The 23,470-nt window shown below is 42.9% G+C and overlaps 1 protein-coding gene across 1 annotated transcript in view; it reads left to right on the forward strand.

Annotated features, from left to right (window-relative positions):
* Positions 1-22,376, forward strand: part of prox1a (prospero homeobox 1a) — a 34,560-nt gene extending 12,184 nt beyond the window's left edge. Inside the window, exons 6-7 of the mRNA XM_083937709.1 lie at positions 8,203-8,397; positions 21,760-22,376. Coding sequence (XP_083793835.1) covers positions 8,203-8,397; positions 21,760-21,945 — 381 coding nt within the window. The 3' untranslated portion in view covers positions 21,946-22,376. The remainder of the gene's footprint in view (positions 1-8,202; positions 8,398-21,759) is intronic.
* The last annotated feature ends 1,094 nt before the right edge of the window (positions 22,377-23,470 follow it).

The raw sequence follows: 23,470 nt of genomic DNA on the forward strand, positions 1-23,470 counted from the left end.
AAGAGACAGATGTGGTTGATAAGAGTTTACTTACATTGCTGTTGGATAATAAGAGATAGAAAAGGTCATGTTTGCATTGTGATTGAGTCTTGCTGAGATAAAATTCACAATGTGCATGTGTACAAATGGAAGGAGATCGGAGAGAGAGCTGGAAAAAGTGTCTCATGCCCTGAATTGAATGGACGAGCGCGGACTTAAAACGATGGGAATTCATCTTTAGAATCAGATCTCAAAAATCAGTGACAGATGGGGAAGATGAGCTGTTGTAAACAGGTACGCGTCTGCGTGAGGCGTTTGGATTTTAGATTGGGTCACAGTGCGTTTGTTTTTTTATTGTTCATGCTGTTTTCTGATCTCATTTTTTTGTGAACTTTTCCGGTCAGATATTCTCATACTCGTTACTTTTGTTTACTTTGTCGTGTGATGTTATTCAGTTTTGTGTGTTATTCCGTTACTCTAAATATGTGTGTGTGTGTGTGTGTGTGTGTGTGAGAGAGAGAGTGAGAGACCCTATAGCGCAGATGGGTGCTCCAGTCTGTCACGTCTTTGTAGCATAATTAGAGTTTCTGGCCTTAATCGGCCTGGGGTTGGAGGGGGGGTGTTAACGCCCACTTTCCCTCTCTCTCTCACACACACACACACACACACACACACACAACCCGACCTCCCTTTCACCCGAAACACACACACACAGACACATGCAAAACAGCTTTCACTCTCACCAACGTAAAATGAGAAGCTGAACTTTTCTTAAAGCACTGACACAAAACAAATAATGGCAGTTTACTGCAGATACCCTACAGGATGCACAGGTAGAGAGGAAGGTCAAATGAAATACAGATAAATCAACAGACGTGGAAAATGAGTTTGAAGATGATGGAAGGTATGCGTGTGTGTTTGGGTGCTGGGGGGTTTTGAGAAAATGACGGAGGGAACGAGGGGAGGGGTCGACAAACAAATGAGAGGGATGACAACAGAACAACAGCTTTTAAACAAAGGCGCTAATTGTTTTGTGTTTACAGGCTGCTACGTGTTTTGCAAAAGGAGCATACGGCTCCTCCACGGATTCAGGACGCTGTATTCAAATGAGCTGCCCCACACACACACACACACACACACACCAGCTGCCCTTTGGCTCATATCTGTGGTGACCACTTCCTCATGGCAGTGCCACATCCTCATCGGCTACCATGGCAACAATGGTCGCTGGGACACCAGGTTGCTAGGCAAACACAAGGTTGCTAAGCCTACCTGCTCTCACTACATGCGGATCTGATTCATTAACTGGGAGTCCATTAAGTGATAGAAATGGGTCTCCGTGTGCCCATGTATGAGCCCGTTTAGTGTTATTGAGACAATAAAAGAAAAACATTTGTATTTTGTCCACCAGTTATCTAATATCCGACAAAACAACATGCTTTAAAAGTGTTTAATCACTCTAAAACTCCCATTTCATTGCCTAAATTGTAAATATATAATAAGTACATATATAACATATACTATTGATAGTGCTGTGAACGACGTGAAGAAATTAATCTGAGATCGTCTTTCAAATGTAAACCTTGAAGGTTTCCAAGAATGTGTACACAGCATTAAACGTGGCATTATCTTCAGGCGTAATACAATATAATACACACACACTCCCCTAATCCTGCAAGAGCTTTCAATTGCATTTGGCTCTTCTGTGTGTCACACCTGCACCGTTCTGATCGCAGCGGACATATTCATGTTTCAGTTTGTCTGAAAATCTCAGAGCAGAAGAGATAAATGAAGGAATATCAGTCAGGTCGATCAGGTGACAAGATCATTAACAGGACAGTAAAAACCCAACAGTTTGAACAGGTTTACCTTCATTTGTCCAGAGAGAGAGTTACACTGAGAGCAGGAATGCCCAGTGTTATATAAATACATTTATTATTATCATTATTACTGATTTAACTGCACAACTTATCTGATTAAATACAAAAAAGAACATATTATATGTGTTTCTCAATCAACCATGGTATGTTTTAGCCAGGTGTTTACGAAACATCATCAGAAAACATTTATTTTCATTTCATTCATGTTATCATGAATATTATTATTATTATTATAGATAGTGTGCTGCTCATGGAGGAGCTGTTGGGTCTATGTAAAGCATAAATAAGTCAGTGTGGTCTTTACCTACTCTGTAAAGTGTCCTGAGATCACTTTTGTTATGATCTGGCACTATAAATACAATTGCATTGCATTGCATTGAATATCTCCCAACTATATCACAATGAATAGTGATTCAAAATTGTTATGTCTCGACTCCGTTAATTTCCCATAATCCGCTTACTCATCACGTCTAAATCACACTTTAAATGATGCTTAATATATATGTGTCCAAATAAACTGTGGCTTTGGGGTTTCATTTGGAAAATTGGTGAATTAGATTAGACTAATGAGCTAATGCATAGTTTATCTTTGGGAGATGGACTTTTAAAAAAATGGATCTAATCTCCAATCTATGGGTTTTATCTCCACACTGATATTCAATTAATCTCCGTCGACAAACATGGATTTAGATTAGGAGATATTTGCAATTGCTTGGGCCTGAGACGTCCCTCAGCAGATGGACAGAGTTACAGGGTCGATCTGCAACAGTGAAAACAGAGTGAACACATTTTTTAATTGGAATTTATTATCAATGTAGATGCAGCAGAAGTGTACTGTGAGACTGTGTACATGTCTAAATAGTCTTCAGCGTGTGCGTCCATGTTAAGTGTGGCTCATTGGTGTGTTTTTAATAGAAGGAGATATATATATATCAGTGTTACAAGTGTTACAGTGCTACAGTGTTACAGGGTCAAGTCATTGTTGGTTTTGTTCTTTATGGGAAATTATAATAACATTAAATAGAATATATCTACAGTCTTATCCTTTGAGTAAATGATGGTTTCTTATTATTCACATGTATTGAAAATAATGGTTTGTATGCAAATGTAGTTTTAATTGAGTCGTAATCCCAGTTAATCCATCGTATTTATGTGTGGGAGGAACTCTGCAGATATTATTTCGCTTAATAAAAAAAAATGAATCATGGATAATCCTATTTGTGATGAGCGAGACTGTTCTTTTCAAGGCTTTGGTAGTGTGTGTGTGTGTGTGTGTGTGTGTGTGTGTGTGTGGAGGACACAGTGAAAGAGTGCACCCTGTTGCTGTCTGTCTGTGCATGTGTGTGTTCTGTTTCATTGTCCCGTTGCATTCATTGCCTTCATCATTACCATATTTCCAAAATCCGGGTCAATGTCTCTTTCTCCTTTTCTTTCTCACCCTCTCTCTTACTCTTCCTCCCCCCTCCTCCCCCTCCTTCCCAGGGAACAATAAGTAGCATGTGTTAGGAGGATCAGGCAGATTCACTGTAAGGGAATTAGGGCCCTGAATGGCTTCCCCTAATTGGACTTGAATGGACTTTGTCTATGGGAAACTGGTTCTTAAAGATGAGCCACTTGCACACAATGGCCGCCTTGCTCGGTGTGGGAAGTGGGTTGAGCTGACAACTGTTTTAGGCACGGACGAGCAAGCACGCACACACACACACACAAACACACACGGGATCTTACCAGCGCAGTGAAAGCTCTTGCCTTCTGACCAGACAATCATATATGTTGGCATGAGACGCTTAGGTATCCGTCGTCTCGCCTAGAGAGAGTCAGTGAGAGTAATTAAGACCTCGTTAAGACTGGAGGAGTTAGGATTAATTAGACGCTCGCTGGCTCAGGGAGCTTCTTCTGACTCACACACACTCTCACTTACAACCTCCCTGCCAGCTGAGTTTTTTTTTTACACATACACTCAGTCTAACACACACAAACTGAACGCACATCAGTGACACGTTTATCAGTGAGGGCTCTGAAGACTCTTGGATTTGAGAGGCTTAAATGACATCTTGATGCCGGCGTCTCAGCAGGAATCAATTAGCGTCCAACCCGCCTCTCAGCCGTCTTGTCAATTAGAGCCACATAGCCAATTTGGCAACATCAAGACATGAAGCAGCAACAGCTCGTCTGCTGATACAGACATAACTGAACTTCAGTAATTCCTACATGGAAGGGTTTGAGTCCTCTGGATGACAAAGCATGTGGAGGTAACACATGCGCTCATATGAAGATATGTAGTATAATGTAGCTAAAAGGATTTTTGAATTGCTTAGCATTAAAAATCCTACGGTCTAAGGTAAGCATACAATGATTAGTAGCGTGTTTTTCTTTCTTTATGAGAAAATACAGTAAGTTTGTGTTAAATGTTCTCAAATAATGGAACATAGCAAAATAAATGTACAAACTACAATCAGTTATAGTTAGTTTCTATTTGCTACATACACAAAATAAGCAATAATTAATTCCTCCAGTAGAAATATATAAAGACAAAAACTACTATAAGCTATGGCTTCTGTAGGACTAGGAATCAGGCACTGATCGATGCAAGGCACGGCCTTTTTTGTTCAGGCTGACCACGATCAGAAAGAGTGTGTTTTAGCTGCGTCTGTCTGTCAGTGTTTCCCAATGAGAGCAAATCCTGTCTGCTTTTATATATTACTGAGAGATGCTTCCATGTCCATCTGTTTTCCTCCAACATCACAGGGTTTAAAAGGATGAAACCTTCAGTTAAGAAATTAGTTGAGGCTACAGTTTATTCAGGTGTGTCTTGCAGATTGCCTGGGACGATGTTTAAAGTGAGCCTGCACAGAAGGTCCGCTGCTTAATTTAGCCAATCGGACAACAGGAAAAAGGCGTAATGACACCAGGCAATTTTATAGAGTTTCACCGTTGGGGTTTTATACAATGTGCCTTACATAACTCTCCTGCAGAGCGTACTGTCTAGTGAAGCAGCAAAGCCCCCAAAACATCATTTGACGAAAGTTCCTACAGCAGCGATTCTTCCAGGATCGTCAGGAAACCTACAGTGTAACAACTTGTAGATTTATGTCGATCGTGCACATTCATGCTGTCCTCTGTAAAAATGTGCCGAGCTACGGCGAATGTGGTTGAAGTGATTCTTAAAGGATGTGTGTGTTTGCCCTTCCAACACGGCCTGGGGGGGCTGACAACACCCACCGTCAAGGGGAAGGAGAGTGGGGGCGAGGCACCCTGACACTTTCTCTGACACTCTCTTTCCCCTTTTTGGTTGTAAACACAAAATGGCATTCCTCGAGCTCAGCATTTTGCCCCCCGCCACCCCACCTCCATTCTCTTTCTGTCTTTTGTCTCTCCTGTTTGTTTGTTTTTTGGTTTGTGCAGATTGTGATGAGCTGGACGGGACAGTGGGTGGGTGGAAGGGCAGGTGGTGGGATGGCTGGGTGTGTGCATGTGTTTCTACATGTGAAGTCTAGAAATTAGCAGGTTGAGAAGCACACACCTGACAGTTGGAGATTTGAGGCTACACCTGCACACACAAAGTGATATTTTGCAGCTCTTACACACACAGAGCGCTTTGTCTTGGGAGTTTTTACAAACTATAGATGGAAAAAGGCGTTCTACGCTGTCGACGTGTGTTTTCTAAAGAGGGACGTTTTGTTCTGATGTAGAAACCTTTGGAGATACGTTAGTTTTTTCTAATTCTTCATTTGCAAAATCAAATTTCATAACTTTTAACATTTCTTTTACAAGTTAAATAGTTTATACAGTATTTTGACTGCTGGCGTTAATCTGCCTAAACTTTACAACTGTGATACTGCAACAAAACGCATTTTCCCCATAGTCCGCAGAGGGAATTGTTCATTCATTCATTCATTCATTCATCTTCAAACGCTCGTCCCTGTCAGGGTCGCGGGGGGCTGGAGCCGATCCCAGCTGACATCGGGCGTGAGGCGGGGTCCACCCTGGACAGGACGCCAGTCTATCACAGGACACACAGAGACGAACAGAGACAGACAACCATTCAAACCTACGGGCGATTGTTGAGCCATAGAAATGTAATGAAAGCTCCTTTAACACACATGACATCATCTTAATAGGCTGCAAACTAATGAAGTAGTTCATGTCAGAAGGTGCTGGAAAATGTCCATCAGAGGTTCAAAAGGACATCTTAAAATGTCTTTTTATGTCTGACCAGCAGTCTAGGACACAACGATTTATTTCCATAGATTAGAAAAATGTGTTGCCTCATAGTCCTTTCAGGGAAAACAGCGAGAAGAGAGACGACACACATAATGGTTTATATTCTTTGAATGTTCTCATCTGTGCGCCTCGTCTTGGCTTAATTGGTGAGTGGAACTTGAACAATGTATAAAGTTGTTTCTATAAACAGCCTTGGGTGCACTGCCATTTATCTATGAACCTATGGCATAAAGCATCTTTAGAAACCTTTAAACATTAGTATAAAGCTGTAGGATTTGCAGAAGGACAAACGTTGGAATTAGAACATTTGTTTCTTTGCGTTTCAGAGGTTTCTCATAATGGTTTGTGATTTTAGATCAGACAGATGACATCGTCGTGTGTGTGTGTGTGTGTGTGTTCAGTGTGTGTATGTGTGTTTAACCGTGTGTGTTAATTGCTGAGTTATCACGTTCATTTTGTTCAACTGTTTTGTGGGTCAAAACACCCCCCCACCACACACACACACTTTCCCCTCCTGTCACTATGCTTTGTTAAACCAACTCCCTTTGCTTCTGCTGCACACACACACACACACGCACACACACACACACACACACACACACACACACACACACCAAGCCTCCCAATTATGCTCCATTATGTCACCCCCTCTGACCGCTCCTGAAAAAATATCTCTTTCCCTCTGCTCGTCTCTCTCGCTGCGTTCCTTTTTCCATGCTACCTCCCTCCATTCATCTCCCTCACTCTCATTCTTCCTCCCATCTCTCTCTTGCTCATCCCTCGTTCCTGTGAGACAATGTCTTGCAACAATACCGAGCTTAATCTCCGTATCAAAGCCGTTTTTTCCCCTTCACCGAACACATACATGCACTTTCACTGAGCTGTTTTTATTCACTCTTATGAGACAGAGATTAAAATGCAAACAGGCAGATATCAAACCGTGATTCACACAAACTATAATGACAGCGTGAAAAGTGTGACTTACAACCTGCAGTGACCACATGAAAAGATATGTTTCATTTTGCTAAGTTTGGTGTTCTGAATTCATTTTCATCTAGTTATGTAAATCCTACACTGCTCCGTCTGTTGCATCTGTCCTTCCCTCCTCTGTATCTCATTAATACAGAACTTATGAGGCGATCGAACTACCAAACAAATCAACTGTCCCCAGTGTAGTATTCATGTTCAAATGCTGCACGAGATCGTCATTTGTTGTTTCTAGAGCAAATGAACTGACACTGCATTAAGTGCCGTTATTTTTGTACTGATCCAACATGTTTCGTGTCACTCATTGCTGAAATATATTCAAACAAGTACAAGTGGAGCTCAAACATCCCATCATTCAAAATACATTACTTTTGGAAAAACAAGCCCTGGAAATGTTTAAACGTCCTTTTTTTGGCAGATATTTTTTGCAGTGTGCTGTGAAGGCCTGCAGGGCAGGGGCAGTGTTTGATGAGAGTTGTTTAATGTTGGTTCGGCTCAGTCTGAAAGCCCGTGATGGCATAACAACAACATCATATTTGGGTCATTCTTGTTTGATTAGGAAGGTTTCCAGGGGACAATTTCGGTCCCTTTTTTTCCTCCAACTAAGACCCTCAAGGCTCACACTGTTTTAGTGGCTAATGAGGTGAAATATTTGAGACTTTAACTGTGTGGGTGTTAGTTAAAGTTAATTGGAGTTTCTGTTGCCCAGTGCACACAAGAAAATGCAAGTTCATAACTATTTCCTCCCGTTTTAAATGACCATACACATTTACAGCTCAGAGTCCGTTCAGGCTTTCTTTAAAGACAAATAGTGACGTTGTAAGAGGAGCTATAACTGCATGAAATATACACCCTGTACCTGAGAGGCCCAGTTCAAGTCAGATTTGATGACATGGCACCATGCAAATGAGTGCCAAAGCAAACATCAGGCTGTGCCATTATAAATCCACAGCAGCATCAAACATGCAGCACTAAATCTGCTCTACAACCATGAAACTAAAATCTGCTTTAAGACATGTTTAAATACAACACAGCCACAGAAGTGTATGCATAACTTTAAAATAAGTCCATGGTAACAGTGTTTCAATCTCAAATGAATCATCATTCATGTTCCTTTCATTCTCTGCTACAGTTCAATCGCTGCATCACCTCCCAGCTGATCAAGTGGTTCAGCAACTTCAGGGAGTTCTACTACATCCAGATGGAGAAGTTCGCCCGGCAGGCCATCAACGAGGGTGTGACCGCGTCAGAAGAGCTGGCGGTGGGCCGCGATGCCGAGCTCTTCAGGGCGCTCAACATGCACTACAACAAGGCCAATGACTTTGAGGTAAGCGGCGCCGGGCAGAGGGAAGCAGCTGTGAGCAGATAGGGATGCAGTCATAGTGTGAAAATCTAAATCTAACTCAGTTTATGCTTCCTTAACTTAACCTCAACTTTCAAAACTTTTTGAAATATAAAAAAGAAAGAAAAAGAAACATTGTCTTCAATACAAAGCCTTGTTTTTGACTGTTTCCTATCTTGTCATTGGCTGTAATTTGGTCTTGAAAGTTAGTTTGCCTTCACTTTAGTCAATTTGTCATTGAGTTGTATTTTTTATCAAGACATGTTTTAGTACGCCAGACAACACAACATACATTATTTACAAAACTAAGACAACCATAAAGCTGTGTCGAGTTCAATTTTCAAACTTGAATTAAAACTGGATTCAGCACAATACTCTCTCACACAAACGCCCTCTAACAAGTCAGCTGTTCACAGCGCTACAGTCACCTCACGATTCTGCTGAGGTGTGGATGTCGCGGTATGTGTGTTTGTGTGTGTGTGTGTGTGTGTGTGTGTGTGTGTGGGTGTGTTCGATGAGGCGAAAGAGGACGCTGCTCGAGGCGCGGGTGTCCTTGTCAAAGCGATTTGCAGAAGTCACATTCCCTCCCTCACTTTTTCTCTCCCAATATTGGTCCGAGGGGACCGGAGGGCCCTTAAACTATTCTACGTAACATCAGCAGCATTTAGATGTCCATTAGCACACACACTTCCCCGCTGACACACACATTTTCCCTTTTTTGCTTAAGGAGAGAAACAGTGAAGTTTAGTTGGAGCTTAATTGCCCAGAGTAACATTTGCACGCACACAGACTTTAAGTATTCTGTTCTGGAGGAATGAACACAAAACATTTGCATGCTTTGTATAACAAGAGTCAGGTAGTTTTTCACAGGTGTGTATGTAAAGAGTCTGTACAGGAAACAGACCCAACATTCAAATCGTTTCTGTGTGTGTTTTGAGCCTTCAGCTGGGTTATTTTGAGGTTCATGTTGGGGTCAGGAGTTTGGAGAACCACGCATGTTTCAGCCAATCAACCACATATCCCTAAACTTTAATATAGAGCAACGGTTCTGGAAAGCATTTCCCGGCGCTATGGCATCCATTAGTTTCAGTTCATTACAGTGCAATATGAAAATCAACTTTGAGTCTTTGCACGTGAACGGAAACTAAAGATAAAGACGCGTAGTTAAAGGGCTAATTCACAGCCGTCTGACATATTAGTGTAATTAGCAGTGGAAGCTGATAACGACTTCAGTTAAAGAAGAACATGTACAGTAAAGGGATAAAGGTAGGTACACATTTTCCTCCTGTTCTTTCTCCCTGCCTGCCTCCTTCTCTTCCTTCACCTCCCTCCTCCCATCCCTCCATCTCGCTCTCCTTCGTCTTCTGAACTGGAATACTAAGACACAGACTCTCCCTCTCTCTCTCTCTCTGTCTCTCTCCTCAAACTCTGAGGCGTGAAACTGGAACCGTGGCCAATTCAGCAAGTCTCCCAACACACGCACGCACGCACACACGCACAAGCACATGCACACGCATACACACAAACGCACACACACAGAAGACTTCTCCTTTTGCCAAATTTAGCATCATCAGAGTTCCACCTTGGTTTGTCCCCCATCACACCCACTCCAACTTCTCCCCTCCTTCCTCCCTTCTTTGCTCTCTCCTTCCTCCCTCTCCTTACTCCCTCTCTTCCTGCTGAATCTGTCCTCTGTCAATATGTTCTCTCTGTCACCTCCTCTCCTTATCCTTTCCTTCTCCTCTCCCTCTTTCATTTAGCTTTGTCCTCTCCTCCCTCTCTCTCCCTTTTACCTTTTCCGTCTCTACTTTTGTCCTTTTCTCTCCCAGTCCTCCACTCCTTTCCTTTTCTCCTTCATCCCGTCTTTAACCCCCCCCCCCCCCCCCGACTCTTCTCGTCTCTCTTTTCCTCTCTTTATTCTCATCTTTATGCACCAACAGCTTTTATTTCTTCCATAAAAATGCTCTTTGTCAGATTACCTGACAAAAGAAGGCTTTGCGAGGTTAAATAATTAGCATTTTAGAAAAAAATTTTGTCCACACTGTCTCCACGGTGGAATAAGAAAGTCTTTTTTGGTTTGATGGATTGAAAAAAAAACTTATGTCATTAGTAAACGTACATGGACAGCATTTTAATCATTGTCAATAATCATTGTAGACTATTGCTGTGAAAAGGTGAGTGCGTTTTCCTGTGCGTTGTCTTCTAAAGTTGGCGTAAACAGGCCCCAATAATTATAACAGTTCATTAATTACCTCCTCCTCCAGCCACATTCTTTCAACTAGTCTTTCTTGTTTATCTCCATCTCTCTCTCTCTCTCCCTATTCTTACTGCCTCCTCTCTTCTCCTTCCCCTCCCTCCCCTCCGCTCCCCTCGTCTCTGAAACAATTTTGTCCTAATTGCAGCTCTGCCCACAAACTAATGAGGAAGGCAAAGAAAGGAAGGAGGCTGGAGAATGGGGAAAGGAAACGGGGAATAGTCTCATCTTCAAAACAAAAAGAAAGAGGGAAAACAAAAAAGAGACAGATCAATTTTCTTTGCCAGGACACTCAGGGAAAGGTGTCAGCGTCTCCCTTCTGCCAAGAGGAAGAGAAACGTTTCCTCTGTATTGAGAACAGATTGACGAGTCTGCCAGCAGCATTGGGCATGGCACTCTTAACTTATGAGTGTGTTTGTGTGGAAGTTTTGCTGCGATATTTGAAGTTCACCTACAGTACACTGATGACTTAGACATGCCAGAGCACATGCTTATGCTGCTGAACTCCTAAACACACACACACACACACACACACACACACACACACACACTCACAGCTAAATGTGAAGAGGAAGAACAGAGGCAGAGAGGAAGGGATAGAGTTGTGATATTTTGGTGTGTGTGTGTGTGTGTGTGTGTGTGTGTGTGTGTGTGTGTGTGTGTGTGTGTGTGTGTGTGTGTGTGTGTGACGGCAGAAGAGGGACAATGAGACGATTTTATGAAGCCTTCTAGAGGACATTCTCATCTTTCCAGTTCAAGGATCCTCGCTGTCTCTGTCAGCACCAAACGACAGCACAGCTGCGCCTCACGCATTCACACACAGACACACACAGACACAGACACAGACACAGACACAGACACACACACACATATGTTCACATAGATACTCATTTGTGTTCGTCTGAAAAGAGCAGAACTCCCTTGAAGGGTGGGTGTGGCTGCCACCAAAATCTGCCCTTTGACTTTGAAAAAAAACACACACAAACACACACATAGACACATAGCCACACAGACACACAGACACACACACACACACCTGGAGGCCACATAGTGGTCACACACTCACATTTCAGAGCTATCTGGTTTCATAAGCTGCGCACTTTATGAAAGGCTAAACTTCTCGTGTCTTTCTCCACCGTTTTAGATTCTTTGTCATCCTTTGTCTCTTCTTATTCAACTATTCATCATCTTTTCCGCTTCCTTTTCATCGAGTCCATTGAAAAAGGGGCCGAGCTCAACTCTCAGTAATAGATTCTCAAAGTGGGCTATCTGCTGGAGAATAGAAAATGCTATGCAGCTTTACGTTGGAACCAACGTCTTGGGTTATTTTTTTCAATTGCCCGATGCTGACATTGGCTCTCTCCTTGTGTCTCATCCATCTTCCTCTTATCCTCACCTTTTATGTCTTCTATTTGTAACCTACCTAGAAGGCACGCACACACACACATTTCAAAGACGACACCTGTCCTCTCCGCCTTCTCTCTCATTCAGAGCTTTGGGCAATTACTACATCTTACACTAGGGTACATGTGACGTTTGAGTCTTCTAACACTAAAGACACCAGCTTTTAATATCTTTAATTGACTGGTTCCCTGCCAAGTATTTAAGGTTCCCCATAAAATACATTAACAGGGTATGATTGTCTTGCAATGCATCGGGATACTGTCATTACTGTGGGCATTGTGATAGTACCAAGAGTTACTTTGTGATTCCCACCTCTTGTATTAATATACATTTACAAGTGAACATCACTGTTCGGAGACTCAAGCTACTCCGGCAAAAATAGATCTGCCACGTAAGCTGCTCAAACACGATGGACACAGTGGCCCGCTAGAACGGCAGTGGATCGCCCCCAGCACTCGTAACTACACTTGCAGGTACACTGTCTACACACATAAGCCCATAATCTATCGGAACACACACTCTATGTCGCTGTCACTCAATGTCATTAAGCAAGTATAACTAAGTCTTCCTCACTATCTCTATCTCTCTGTTGCTGCTTGACAGAGAGCGGTATGGTACAGACAATGCCACCTGCCAGTTTCTGTCACTATAATTATAGCTATCTGCTTTCAATGTGTGTGTTTGTGTGCGTGTGTTTGTGTGTGTGTGAGAGAGAGAGAGAAAGAGAGAGAGAGAGAGTCTTAGTATTCCAGTTGAGAAGACGAAGGCATCATCTTTGTCACTGAGCCTGATTGGAGTCACGAGGGGGCGGTGTATGTGTGTGCGTGCATGCATGTGTGCCTGTATTTGGTCTTCCTGTATGTGTGTGTGTGCGTGTATGTGTGTGTGTGTGTGTATGCAGTGATTCCCTTCCCTTGCCCCAGCTGTCTCCTTAGCTTTAACAATAGGCCTGGTAACAAAGACGTGGCCTTCAGCCTCCGTCATGTGATACCAGTGGTCTGCAGCCTCTCAGTCAGATGACCCAGGCTATTGTCCTCTATGGATGACACACACTTGCACACACACACGCACACACAAAAGGAAGCACAGAAAACACACACACACACACCATTCCAAGGAAGCACAGCACGTGTATGAAGAGACACACACAAAGTGCAGTGTGCAGAGATACAAAGACACAAACGGTTGAAAAGAAGGAGCACACACTCATGAGATAGTGAGGACAGACACACGCGCACAGACGCAATCTCAGGACGCAGACCCTTCCTCTGGATCACATGCAGTCTGAACAAAGAGAAACTTTATTGCCATTGTCCTGGTGACAGTGAGATCAGTGAGTGATTGACAAAAGAGCAGCAGAGAAAGGAAACATATTGCTGATGTCCTGGAGGAACCCTCAGTCTCCACTTTTACCTTTAATTTCACTTTTTAAATGGCAGCTGGCAACGGGTGTGTGTTTATGCCTGGTGCAAATAGGGTGACTGTGTCACAGAGCACCTTACAGCAGGTTACTGTCTGCACAGCTGGAACATACAGCAGAGGACCAGTTGGAAAAAGATAACACAAAAAGAAATGAGTCCTGATCGTCCTTCCCTTAAAAAATAGAGTTAATGCAACGTTGAATCACCAAACCAAAGCTCTGTTTAACTAAATACAAGGCAAGTGTCAAGTGAGGTAAAGTCACTTTGCAAGATATTCAGGTTTCTGAATGATGACAAAATCATGCAGCATTGTCTTTTCAGAGATGTGTTGAGACCAAGTCCTTTCACTGGCTTCATAGTTAAACATGCGAGGTGAAAGGCCATGCGGGGCCTTCCTGTCGTCATCTTATGTATTTTTACATTTTGACGACATTTCCAAGATGTTTTCAAGCATAAAGTCAAGTGTCAGATCCCTATTTGTCTTACTGTAGTCTGGCCAGGACTGCCACTAACACACTAACTCAATGTTGATTTGTTTATTGATTGTAAATTAGTTATAAAATGTCCGTCAGTGCTGCCTAAAGTCCAAGATGTCAAGATATTCAGTTTACTGTCATAGAGGAGGAAAGAAACCAGAAAATATTCACATTTAAGAAGCTAAAACCTTAGAATTTGGACTTATTTCCTTGAAAAATGATTCGATCATCAAAGTAGTTAGAGTTAATCAGTAAATTGAAGAATGTTTGCAGCTCTAAGTCTGACAGTAGTGCTGGGCGGATGATATGATACAATAGCTCCTGTTTTGAAAAGTCTGCCACACTAACATTATCCTAAGGGAGGACAGTTACAGTCAGCATGTGTGTATATGTGTGTGTGTGTGTGTGTGTGTGTGTGTGTGTGTGTGTGTGTGTGTGTGTGTGTGTGTGTGTGTGTGTGTGTGTGTGTGTGGCAGCAGGGGAGGAAACAGAAGCTGATGCTCCGGGAGCCCACAGACAGAAAGAGAAGAACACACATGCGTGCAGGAGGGGAGTGTAGTTTCAAACCAAAACAACGATGTTTTGGACACAAATTAAGGAGTGTCCCTTTAATGTGTGAATCTGTGTTAGCGTGGGGCTGGATCTAAAAGTGGGAGCATGCTCACTCTGCTTTCCCCAGATAAAAAAGAAAGAAAAGGAATGAAAACAGAGGTGGAAAAAGCACGGTTTGTGGACACCATGAACTACCGGAGCAGCTTGTAAGTGCCTTAGCATAGATTCTACAGGCGTCTTTCTAACTTCAATAATCCCTCAAGCCCATATCTAGAAAATAGGAGTAAAGATGAGGAAAAGGAAGAGAAAGAGTGAAAGGAATCTCTCAACTCTGGATGTGTGTTTGTTGCATTTTCCTGCCATGGTGTGTGTGAAGAAAGCCAGACCTGATAGCAGAGAAAGAGAGGGAGAGTGCAGGAGAAGAGGAGGAAAAAGGAAGCAGATGCTTGTGTGTTGGCACAAGAAATGATATGTCCACTCAGTCTCTCTCACACACACACACACACACATGCGCTCGCACACGCACACGCACACGCACACACACAGCTGAGTCCAGAGATAGAGCCGCACATTAAAGAGTTCTACTATTGTCTCGGTGATAGAAAAATCCTACCGACCAACAGCAAAGTGAACCTCAAGGCCACAGAGCAAATGAGTTGCAACAAAATGTGTCGAGGTGTGTGTGTGTGTCTGTGGTGAGGGTCATCTGAAATTGAAAAGAGCAACATCTTGCAGCAAGAACACAAAGATGGTTTGAAAGGAAGGAGTAAGCTGAAAAATGATCAGATAACGCACATAAGCGTAAAGTCGTGGGGAAAAAATACCCTTAACAGCATGGTAAACCAGTGCACACACACTTGAGTAAACGGCGTCTCCTACGTTAATGCAGGGAGATAGAAAGACAAAGTAAACCGGAGACTAGAAGGAACAACGGAGACACGAATATGGTCTCTTTGTGTTTGTACACCTTGAGAATCAAACATATGGTGTTTATACAGTGATTTCTTAAGAGCCTGTTGTGCGTGCGTGTGCGTGTGTGTGTGTGTGTGTGTGTGTGTTTTCCTTTTGTGCAAGACACAGAGTGAGGATGGAGAGGAAACAGAGAGCTGAGTGGAAAAAGAGGAAAAAGACATATGGAGAGGTGAATAGGTAGAGTCACCCGAGTACACACAAACACACACGCAGCCCTGTCGTCTCCATCAGTCTCACGTTGACAGGGTGAAGAGAAAACGCATTCATCCTCTTTAGGGGTGGCTTAGATTCACAAGAGAGGAGGGGAGGAGAGGCAGGAAGCAAGGGAGGTGGGAGACAAAAAGATGAGTCACCTGTGTTAATTAGAAGAGAAGTTAAAGAAGTAGAAGAAGAGATGGCTTGTAGGAGTGAAGGAAGAGGAAGGATTAAAGGCTTGTTTATGCTCCCATTTCGAGGTAAATAGAGACGTACGTTATCAACGTTTAAACGTCACTCTCCTCATGCTTTCATGCGTCCTTTACGTTGGAGTGAACGTTGAGTCAAACATTCTCTAGAGGGTGTCACTCAGACTCAGGAGTTACTCCACTAAACAACAAACATGATCAAGACGTAGAAGATAACCACACTGCGTCTGTTGAGAAGGAGGCAAAATGGCGGGCAGCGCTGTAGATGCCGGTGGTCTGTGAGACACTAAAGACATCCCAGAGTGTGGACGGAGAATAACAGACATTGGTTTTACAGAGGAGAGAAACTGACGCCAAAGTAGCTTTTAGTATTTCAGCATGAACGTCAGGGCTTTTAATGACTCGCTCCCTGCTGCTATTCACTACACTCTTTGTGTTCAGTGCCCAACACTGCCCCCAGGATCTCTGGTGGTACTGCAACGCTTGGTCCATATCAGTGCGCATCCGTAATCTTGCAGGGTACAGACAGATATACGGACCAAATGTACGCAGAGTATGGACAGACGGCTCCGTCCGTATCCGTATGTGTCTTTAACGTAGAACAGAAATGAGCCTTAAGGGTGCAAAGGAAGAAAACAAGGCTCAAAGGAGATGAAATAAGATGAAAACCAGGTGGAAGTTTAAACAATGCCACTTATTACTGAGCTAAATACAAGAATGATTTACTGACACTAGTCCTACATTATTCCAAATGTCTGGGCGCCAGTGCTAGGTGCGACAATATCATAGCATTGGATGAGAGGTGAAACGTCTTCCTAGACAAATAACCAAGTTTAGTTGCTCTTGACTGAAATTGCTCTGGGGATAATATCATAGCATCATACTGTACATGATCCAACCACCAATCGGCACAAGCCTATCCTAAATGTATAGTTTCCTTAAAACACGGAAGAAGACCACACGTTTTTGTAGTTCCGATAAAAACACAAATTGTTTCAAGGATTTTGTGTCATTTTGATGTTAGTTAAGTAATCCATCTTCAAGATATTGACACTTATTTCTACAGTACAGTACAGTACAATAACTGCAGTACAGGAATCAGTGGAATCTGAATATGGTACAGAATCAACGGCATGGTAGCATCGAACACAAGCATCAATATCACATTAGAGGTGATGGTTAGCATGCATCAGGTCAGTGACTGAATGTGCACACTGTGGATTAAGAGTGTCCAAGTATCTCCTGGGTGATGACGGCTGATGTTCCCCGTGTAACTTAAGTCTGTGTTATGTTTTCTTCTATTTTGGATGTGTTAAAATAGGGCAGCGTATTCATAAAAAACTAACCTACTTACAAAGGGCTCTCCTTTCTTCTAAAAATACGTTTAAGTGCAACACTGCCCTTTTGTGCTCTGCACTGTAAGAAATGACTAAATTAGCAAAGCAGACGTCACTGTTGCTAAGCGCTTATCGCTGTGCTGTTTATGCACTTCAGGTTTTCTGCAGATGGTTTGAGTTTCTGCAGGTGGCGCTCTTTTGTGTATTTACTGCTCAAACGTCCTCTGTTTGTTGCAAAAAAGGCAGCTGCTCCTAGAAACGTAGAATAGACCACATGATTTTAAGTACAAAAATCAGCGTTTCAGGGTCTTACGTATCTGCGCTTTCGGCATCTCTGCATCGTCATTGCAGCCGGGAAATGACTGTAATGTCACTGTAGCTGCACTTTCAACCTATGTATATTTGTGACATCACAACTGTACAGAAGTCCTGACGGCTCGTTTAAAGAGACAGTTTCTGAATACAGGCTGTGTGCATTTCTCTGTGGATTGAACGTTTTGATACTTTCACAGTATTTAAATATGCACCTCAACTGCTTTATAATCAACGGAGACGTTGCAATCTCACTTTTACAGGTATACAGGGGTTTCTTTAAAGCGGCGCACTGAGAACCTTTCACTTCAAATATCTTAAAATAAGCGTGATGAGTTTACTTGTGATTTTTAACAAGTAAAAGTAAGTTTGTGATTTGTCATACGACTACATTTCCAAGAGGAGATGAGGGACATAGGAGCCAACGAGGAGGACGATGAAGGGAGAGAGTGAGGAGGAGAGAAAGGAAAGAGACGAGGGAGGGGGGGAGTCCCAGTAGGCCTCTTTGTTGGGCAGCGATGTAGAGATTTACAGGCTCTTGTCCTTCTGTGTGTGTGTGTGTGTGTGTGTGTGTGTGTGTGTGTGTGTGTGTGTGTGTGTGTGTGTGTGTGTGTGTGTGTGTGTGTGTGTGTGTGTGTGTGTGTGTGTGTGTGTGTGAAGATAGAGTAATTGAGCCTCCCTTCATCCAATATTTACCCACCAAACCGGAGCAATCATGCGAATTATGTTTACTGGGAACCAAGTGTCTTTCTTCCTCTTTATCTTTCTTTCTCTTTCTCACTTTCCCCATTCCTCGCTCGCTCTGTCTCTCCTGGCAACTAGATGCCATATCAAGATCCAAGCCAGAAGTAAATCACATACACACACACACACACACACTAGCACACACACATGGGGGAAACAGGCCCATCTGTATTGATGATGGCCTAATTTAGATCTCTTTATTGGACTGATTTACGGTGGCCAGACAAATCTGGGCATCTGGACCCAAGTGTGTGTCTGCATGTGTGTTTGTCCAGTTCAGCTGATACCCAAGCAGACACACAATATCCTTCCTGCTTCATTTCATTCTTTTCCTACCTCTCTTTGGATCGGTGGTGCCCTTTTCTCTCCCCGTCAGAGTCTTGCGTTAGTATTTTGAGTCGTCTAGTTGCTGCAATGATGAGCGCACCATCCTGAAACATTTTCAAAAGACACCAATCATCAGGCTCAACAAGGCATTGTCAGGACTGCAGCGCAAAAACACTCCAGGTCACGGTCACTGAATCTCTTACTGTCCTACTGTAGTGGAGGATTTTGTTTCACAGCTCTTCGGACTGATAGAGCAAAAGACCAACATTCAATCAGGGTATGCAGATTTTGCAGCTACGCCCCTGCATGGTACAGTCGGTGTTTCAAGAAAATATGAAGAAAAGGAGTTCTGGGGGGATGTTAGAAAGGAGATCTATCTTTTTTTTAAAGCTAACAGCAGGGGAAGGGGTGTAATCCAGGAGGGAGAGGACGCCTCAAAGGCACATTCATCTTCAAGATCAAGCTCCGCTTTCAACTTTTATTTGTCCCAGTGGGCAAATTAAAAACTAACTATTAAAAAGCTTGACTTTGGGAGCTTTCTCTATTTTGTTGCACAGGTGTAAAATGACAGCAATGTTTTGGCTTCTTAGAGGAAATAATTCTCATTTGTTCCAACTGGAGTCTTATTTTGTAAGAGCTGGAAGTCATTGCTAGCTCTAATAATAAGACTGTACTCAAGTTCATTTGTGGGATCTTCAATGCAGCAGCATCAGTAACAAGAGGAAAAACACAAGCAGCAAGACGATCTGACAGGTTTCTAACTACCAGGTTAGTCAAACTAGTGAAAGAGCTGCTTGTTGATAACATTCCTCACAGTTGAAGGACCGACTGGCTGCTTCAACTTTGATCCATCCAACTCGCTCACATTTGGTTTCACCTCCATATGAAGAGGTTTGGATCACTCTGGTCAATTTCAGTGTAAAATATGCGATATGTGCAGCAGCATAGGTGGTATGGGGGGTGTGTGTGTGTGTGTGTCTGTCTGCGTGTGTACAGTAGTGTCTGTAGCAAGACAGTGACAGAGGGCCTCATTGAAATAACTCTGGTCTCAAGGGGCCAGCTAAAAAGAGAGAGAGGGTTGGTGAGGGTAGACAGAGTATATGAGAGTCCAGGGAATCATTTAGTGTGTGTGTGTGTGTGTGTGTGTGTGTGTGTGTGTGTGTGTGTGTGTATGCGCGTGTGTGATTCATCCGTTCTGGTGGCGGCTAACCTTGGCATGTCCTGCCACGCATGACGGGGTTACACACGGACGCTCTGTCGTCCTCTAAGTGTGTGTGTGTGTGTGTTAGTTGGGGTGTATAGGAGCATGCACCTGGTCTGGAAGAGTCAAGCCTCCTCTGTGCGTGTGTGTGTGTGTGTGTGTGTGTGTGTGTGCATCTGCATGCAAGAAAAAGAGACAAAGAAAAAGAGAAAAGAGAGAGAGGAGCGGAGAGAATCCTAGTTAGGTTGTTTAGTGTCTTTGTATGATCTTGCCCCCGGGAGAAAGGGCAGAAAAAAAGAATGAAAAATGTGTGTTTGCATGTGCGCCATTGTTCTGCTGTCAAATACTGCTACAAGCTCAAGCACACGCACACACACACACACACACACACACACACACACACACACACACACACACACACACACACACACACACACACACACACACACACACACACACACACACACACACACACACACACACACACACACACACACACACACACACAACGTTAAATCCTACACACACACACACAAACAAAAAGCCTTGTGATGACAGTATATTTATGCCTGCATGTGGAAAGGACAATTGGATCCCAGCAATCCCTTCGTTCTTCTTTAAACTCTGGCACACACACGCGCATGTGCACATACATGCACGCGCGCATATGCACACACACGCACGCACGCACGCACGCACACACACAAACACACACACACACTGACAGATCACAGACAACTGTTCACCTGCCATTGTCAAGGACTGAGTGTGTCATATGTCTTGTGAGTGTGGAACTTGACACACGCACACACACATGCGCACACACGCACACACGCACACACACACACACACACACACACACACGCACACACACGCGCAGGTGGGGGCTTTTAAGAAAGGGGAAGTACATTTAGGGGAAGTTGACAGCTGAAGAAGAACTTGGTACAGGAATAGTAATGTGAACACCTGAAACACACACACACACACACACACACACACACACACACACACACACACTTAACCTAATTCTTTAACTGCTATATTCTTCCTTATTTCTTATTTTTCGAAGTGACATTAGAGAGTTATACATACTCATAAAAAAATAAATGCCAAATATTAAAGTAATAAAAACACAAATCATATTAAGATATAGGTATCAAGAGTTTATAATTTCATTCATGATAGAATAAAATTCGTACATAAATAAAAAAGTAGAATAGATATTTTAAGCACATAAATAAGGAAATATACTGTATATAGTTGTTATAAATTAAATAATGACTTAATAAATAATTAAAAACTACGGAGATAAAATAATACAAGTTTAAAAAAATAATGAAAAGGGAGAAACTGTTAAAATCTGTATTGTTATTTATTTTGAACGTATTTTATTATTTTATTTGTATTATTATTATTATTATCATTGTTATTATTATATAGTTACATCACAAAGCAACAAACTAATTGTCTTTTGTGCTTCAATAATGTGCAGTGATCGTGTGTGAACAAATCTCAGTTCATTAAGAATCACAGAACTACTAAAAGGATGTGGACAGTGTGACGTGTGTGTATGTGGACGGACCTGCGCACGTACGATTGTGTGCTTTTAGCGTCGAGCTTCAGTGTGAAATCTTGTTTAAGGACTCCGCAGCAGCAGCAGATTCACGTGCACGGTTTTGGATCAGGATGCTCAACAATCACATATGAGTGTAATGTTCAGGGTCCCATATAACGTGTGCCTCAAGGTACTTTCTGCCCAAAAGATGTGACTAATGCTCATACGGAAACAACGCAGCTCTGTGTTTTTAGCATAAATTCTCTGTTGTTGCTTTAAAATTAGACGAGAAAGGGGAAGGTGATTGAAAGGAAGTTCCTCTTCAATTATCATCAAAGCGTGCACGTCACTCATCCTTTACCCACTTCCCTTCCTTTCTCTCTTTTAGGTTCCTGAGCGGTTTCTGGAGGTGTCCCAGGTGACTCTTCGCGAGTTCTTCAACGCCATCGTGGCTGGAAAGGACGCAGACCCATCATGGAAGAAGGCCATCTACAAGGTGATCTGCAAACTGGACAGCGAGGTGCCCGACGTCTTCAAATCCCCCAACTGTCTACAAGAGCTCCTCCATGACTGACTAGGGCGAAGGAGGAAACGCAAGACCGACCTCCGAGGGCCGCGAGAAGACTGTGAGACAAGTTAGACTAGGGTGAGGTCTTAAGTGAACTGCATTCAACGCGATGCAGAGACTCAGAGTGGTTCCACTTGGAGGCTTCCCGAGGGGTTTGGCGATGGTTGTTTTTGGTCAGCACAACTTTTAAAAAGACAAATTGGCCGTCAAAATGTTTTATAAAGAAAAAAATATTCCTCTTGAACGAGGCGGAGGGCTCGAGCTCGGAGTCAGACGGTCCTCAGATTAACATATTGTGAGACTTTTATGAATTAAAAGCGAAACAGTGAAAATCCTTGCACTTACAGAGAAGCTCCTCCTTGCCGAAAACCCCGTCTTCTGTTTTCTCCTCCACCTCGTGCGACCTCGCTCTTCACCCTTCTCTGGAGGAACAAAAGGGACGAGGAAGACGACGGATCAATCTTCAGCTCGTGACGAACTAAAAATAAAGATGATAATATATGAAAAAAAAACTTTTTATTGTGGATGTTTTTAAGTTACATGGACATTTTTTGGAAGAAAAGTGATGTTTCTGTATTTTTCCCTTCTTTGTATAAGCTTCTCTTCTATGAACCCTCACATAGAGACACGTGCACACACACACACACACACACACACACACACACACGTACACACACTTGAATAGGAAAGCACAGTAGCATTCCCAAATCCTCACTTGAACCCAGACGAACTGGACATAAATAAACTTAGTTGTTGATTCTTTCCCTTCTTTTGACTTCTCCCTCTTCTTACTGTACTGAGACTTACTGGGTGTTTGTTTTGACCGTGTGGCTCTCCCTGCCCCACCCTTCCCTGGCCGCCCCTATTGGCTCATGTTGCATTCAGGCACCCAGAGCACTGACAACAACAACAACCCTTCTCTTTACCTCTCAGATCTACCTATATAATAAAATAATTAGTACACACTTGAGACGAACTGTATGGCAAATGTATTTGAACCCCTTATCATTGCACATATTTGACTTAACTATGAGAGCCTGACAAACACGCCCCCTTTTCTTTTTTTCATTGTTTTTACATTACAGAGAGTTTTGAGATTTAAATTTTGTTATGTATGATTTATGACAAAGCTAACACCTGGTCCAACTACAACTGGTTTATTTATACTAATTTAAATATATAGGGTCTGTTCTTCTAAAGGAAAAATGACATTCCCATACAATGAAACAGAATTTCTATTTGTCAGAGAAACGTATCTTCTCCCGGATCATGTTTGTTTTTGGCGTTTTGATAAAATGGTTTCTGATCATAGGGTGAGAAGTTCAGCATCCGTGAGGAACACGGAGTAGAGCCGCTGCTCCTTTGCGTTGAAAGGAGCCAGTTGAGGTGGTTCAGGATCATCTAGTAAGGATGAACCCTGGGCGCCTCCCTATGGAGGTGTTCCAGGCACGTCCAGCTGGGAGGAGGCCTCGGGGAAGACCCAGGACCAGGTGGAGAGATTAGATCTCCACACTGGCCTGGGAACGCCTCA

Source organism: Echiichthys vipera (assembly GCF_963691815.1).
Source record: "Echiichthys vipera genome assembly, chromosome: 23".
Lineage (NCBI taxonomy): Eukaryota > Metazoa > Chordata > Actinopteri > Perciformes > Trachinidae > Echiichthys > Echiichthys vipera.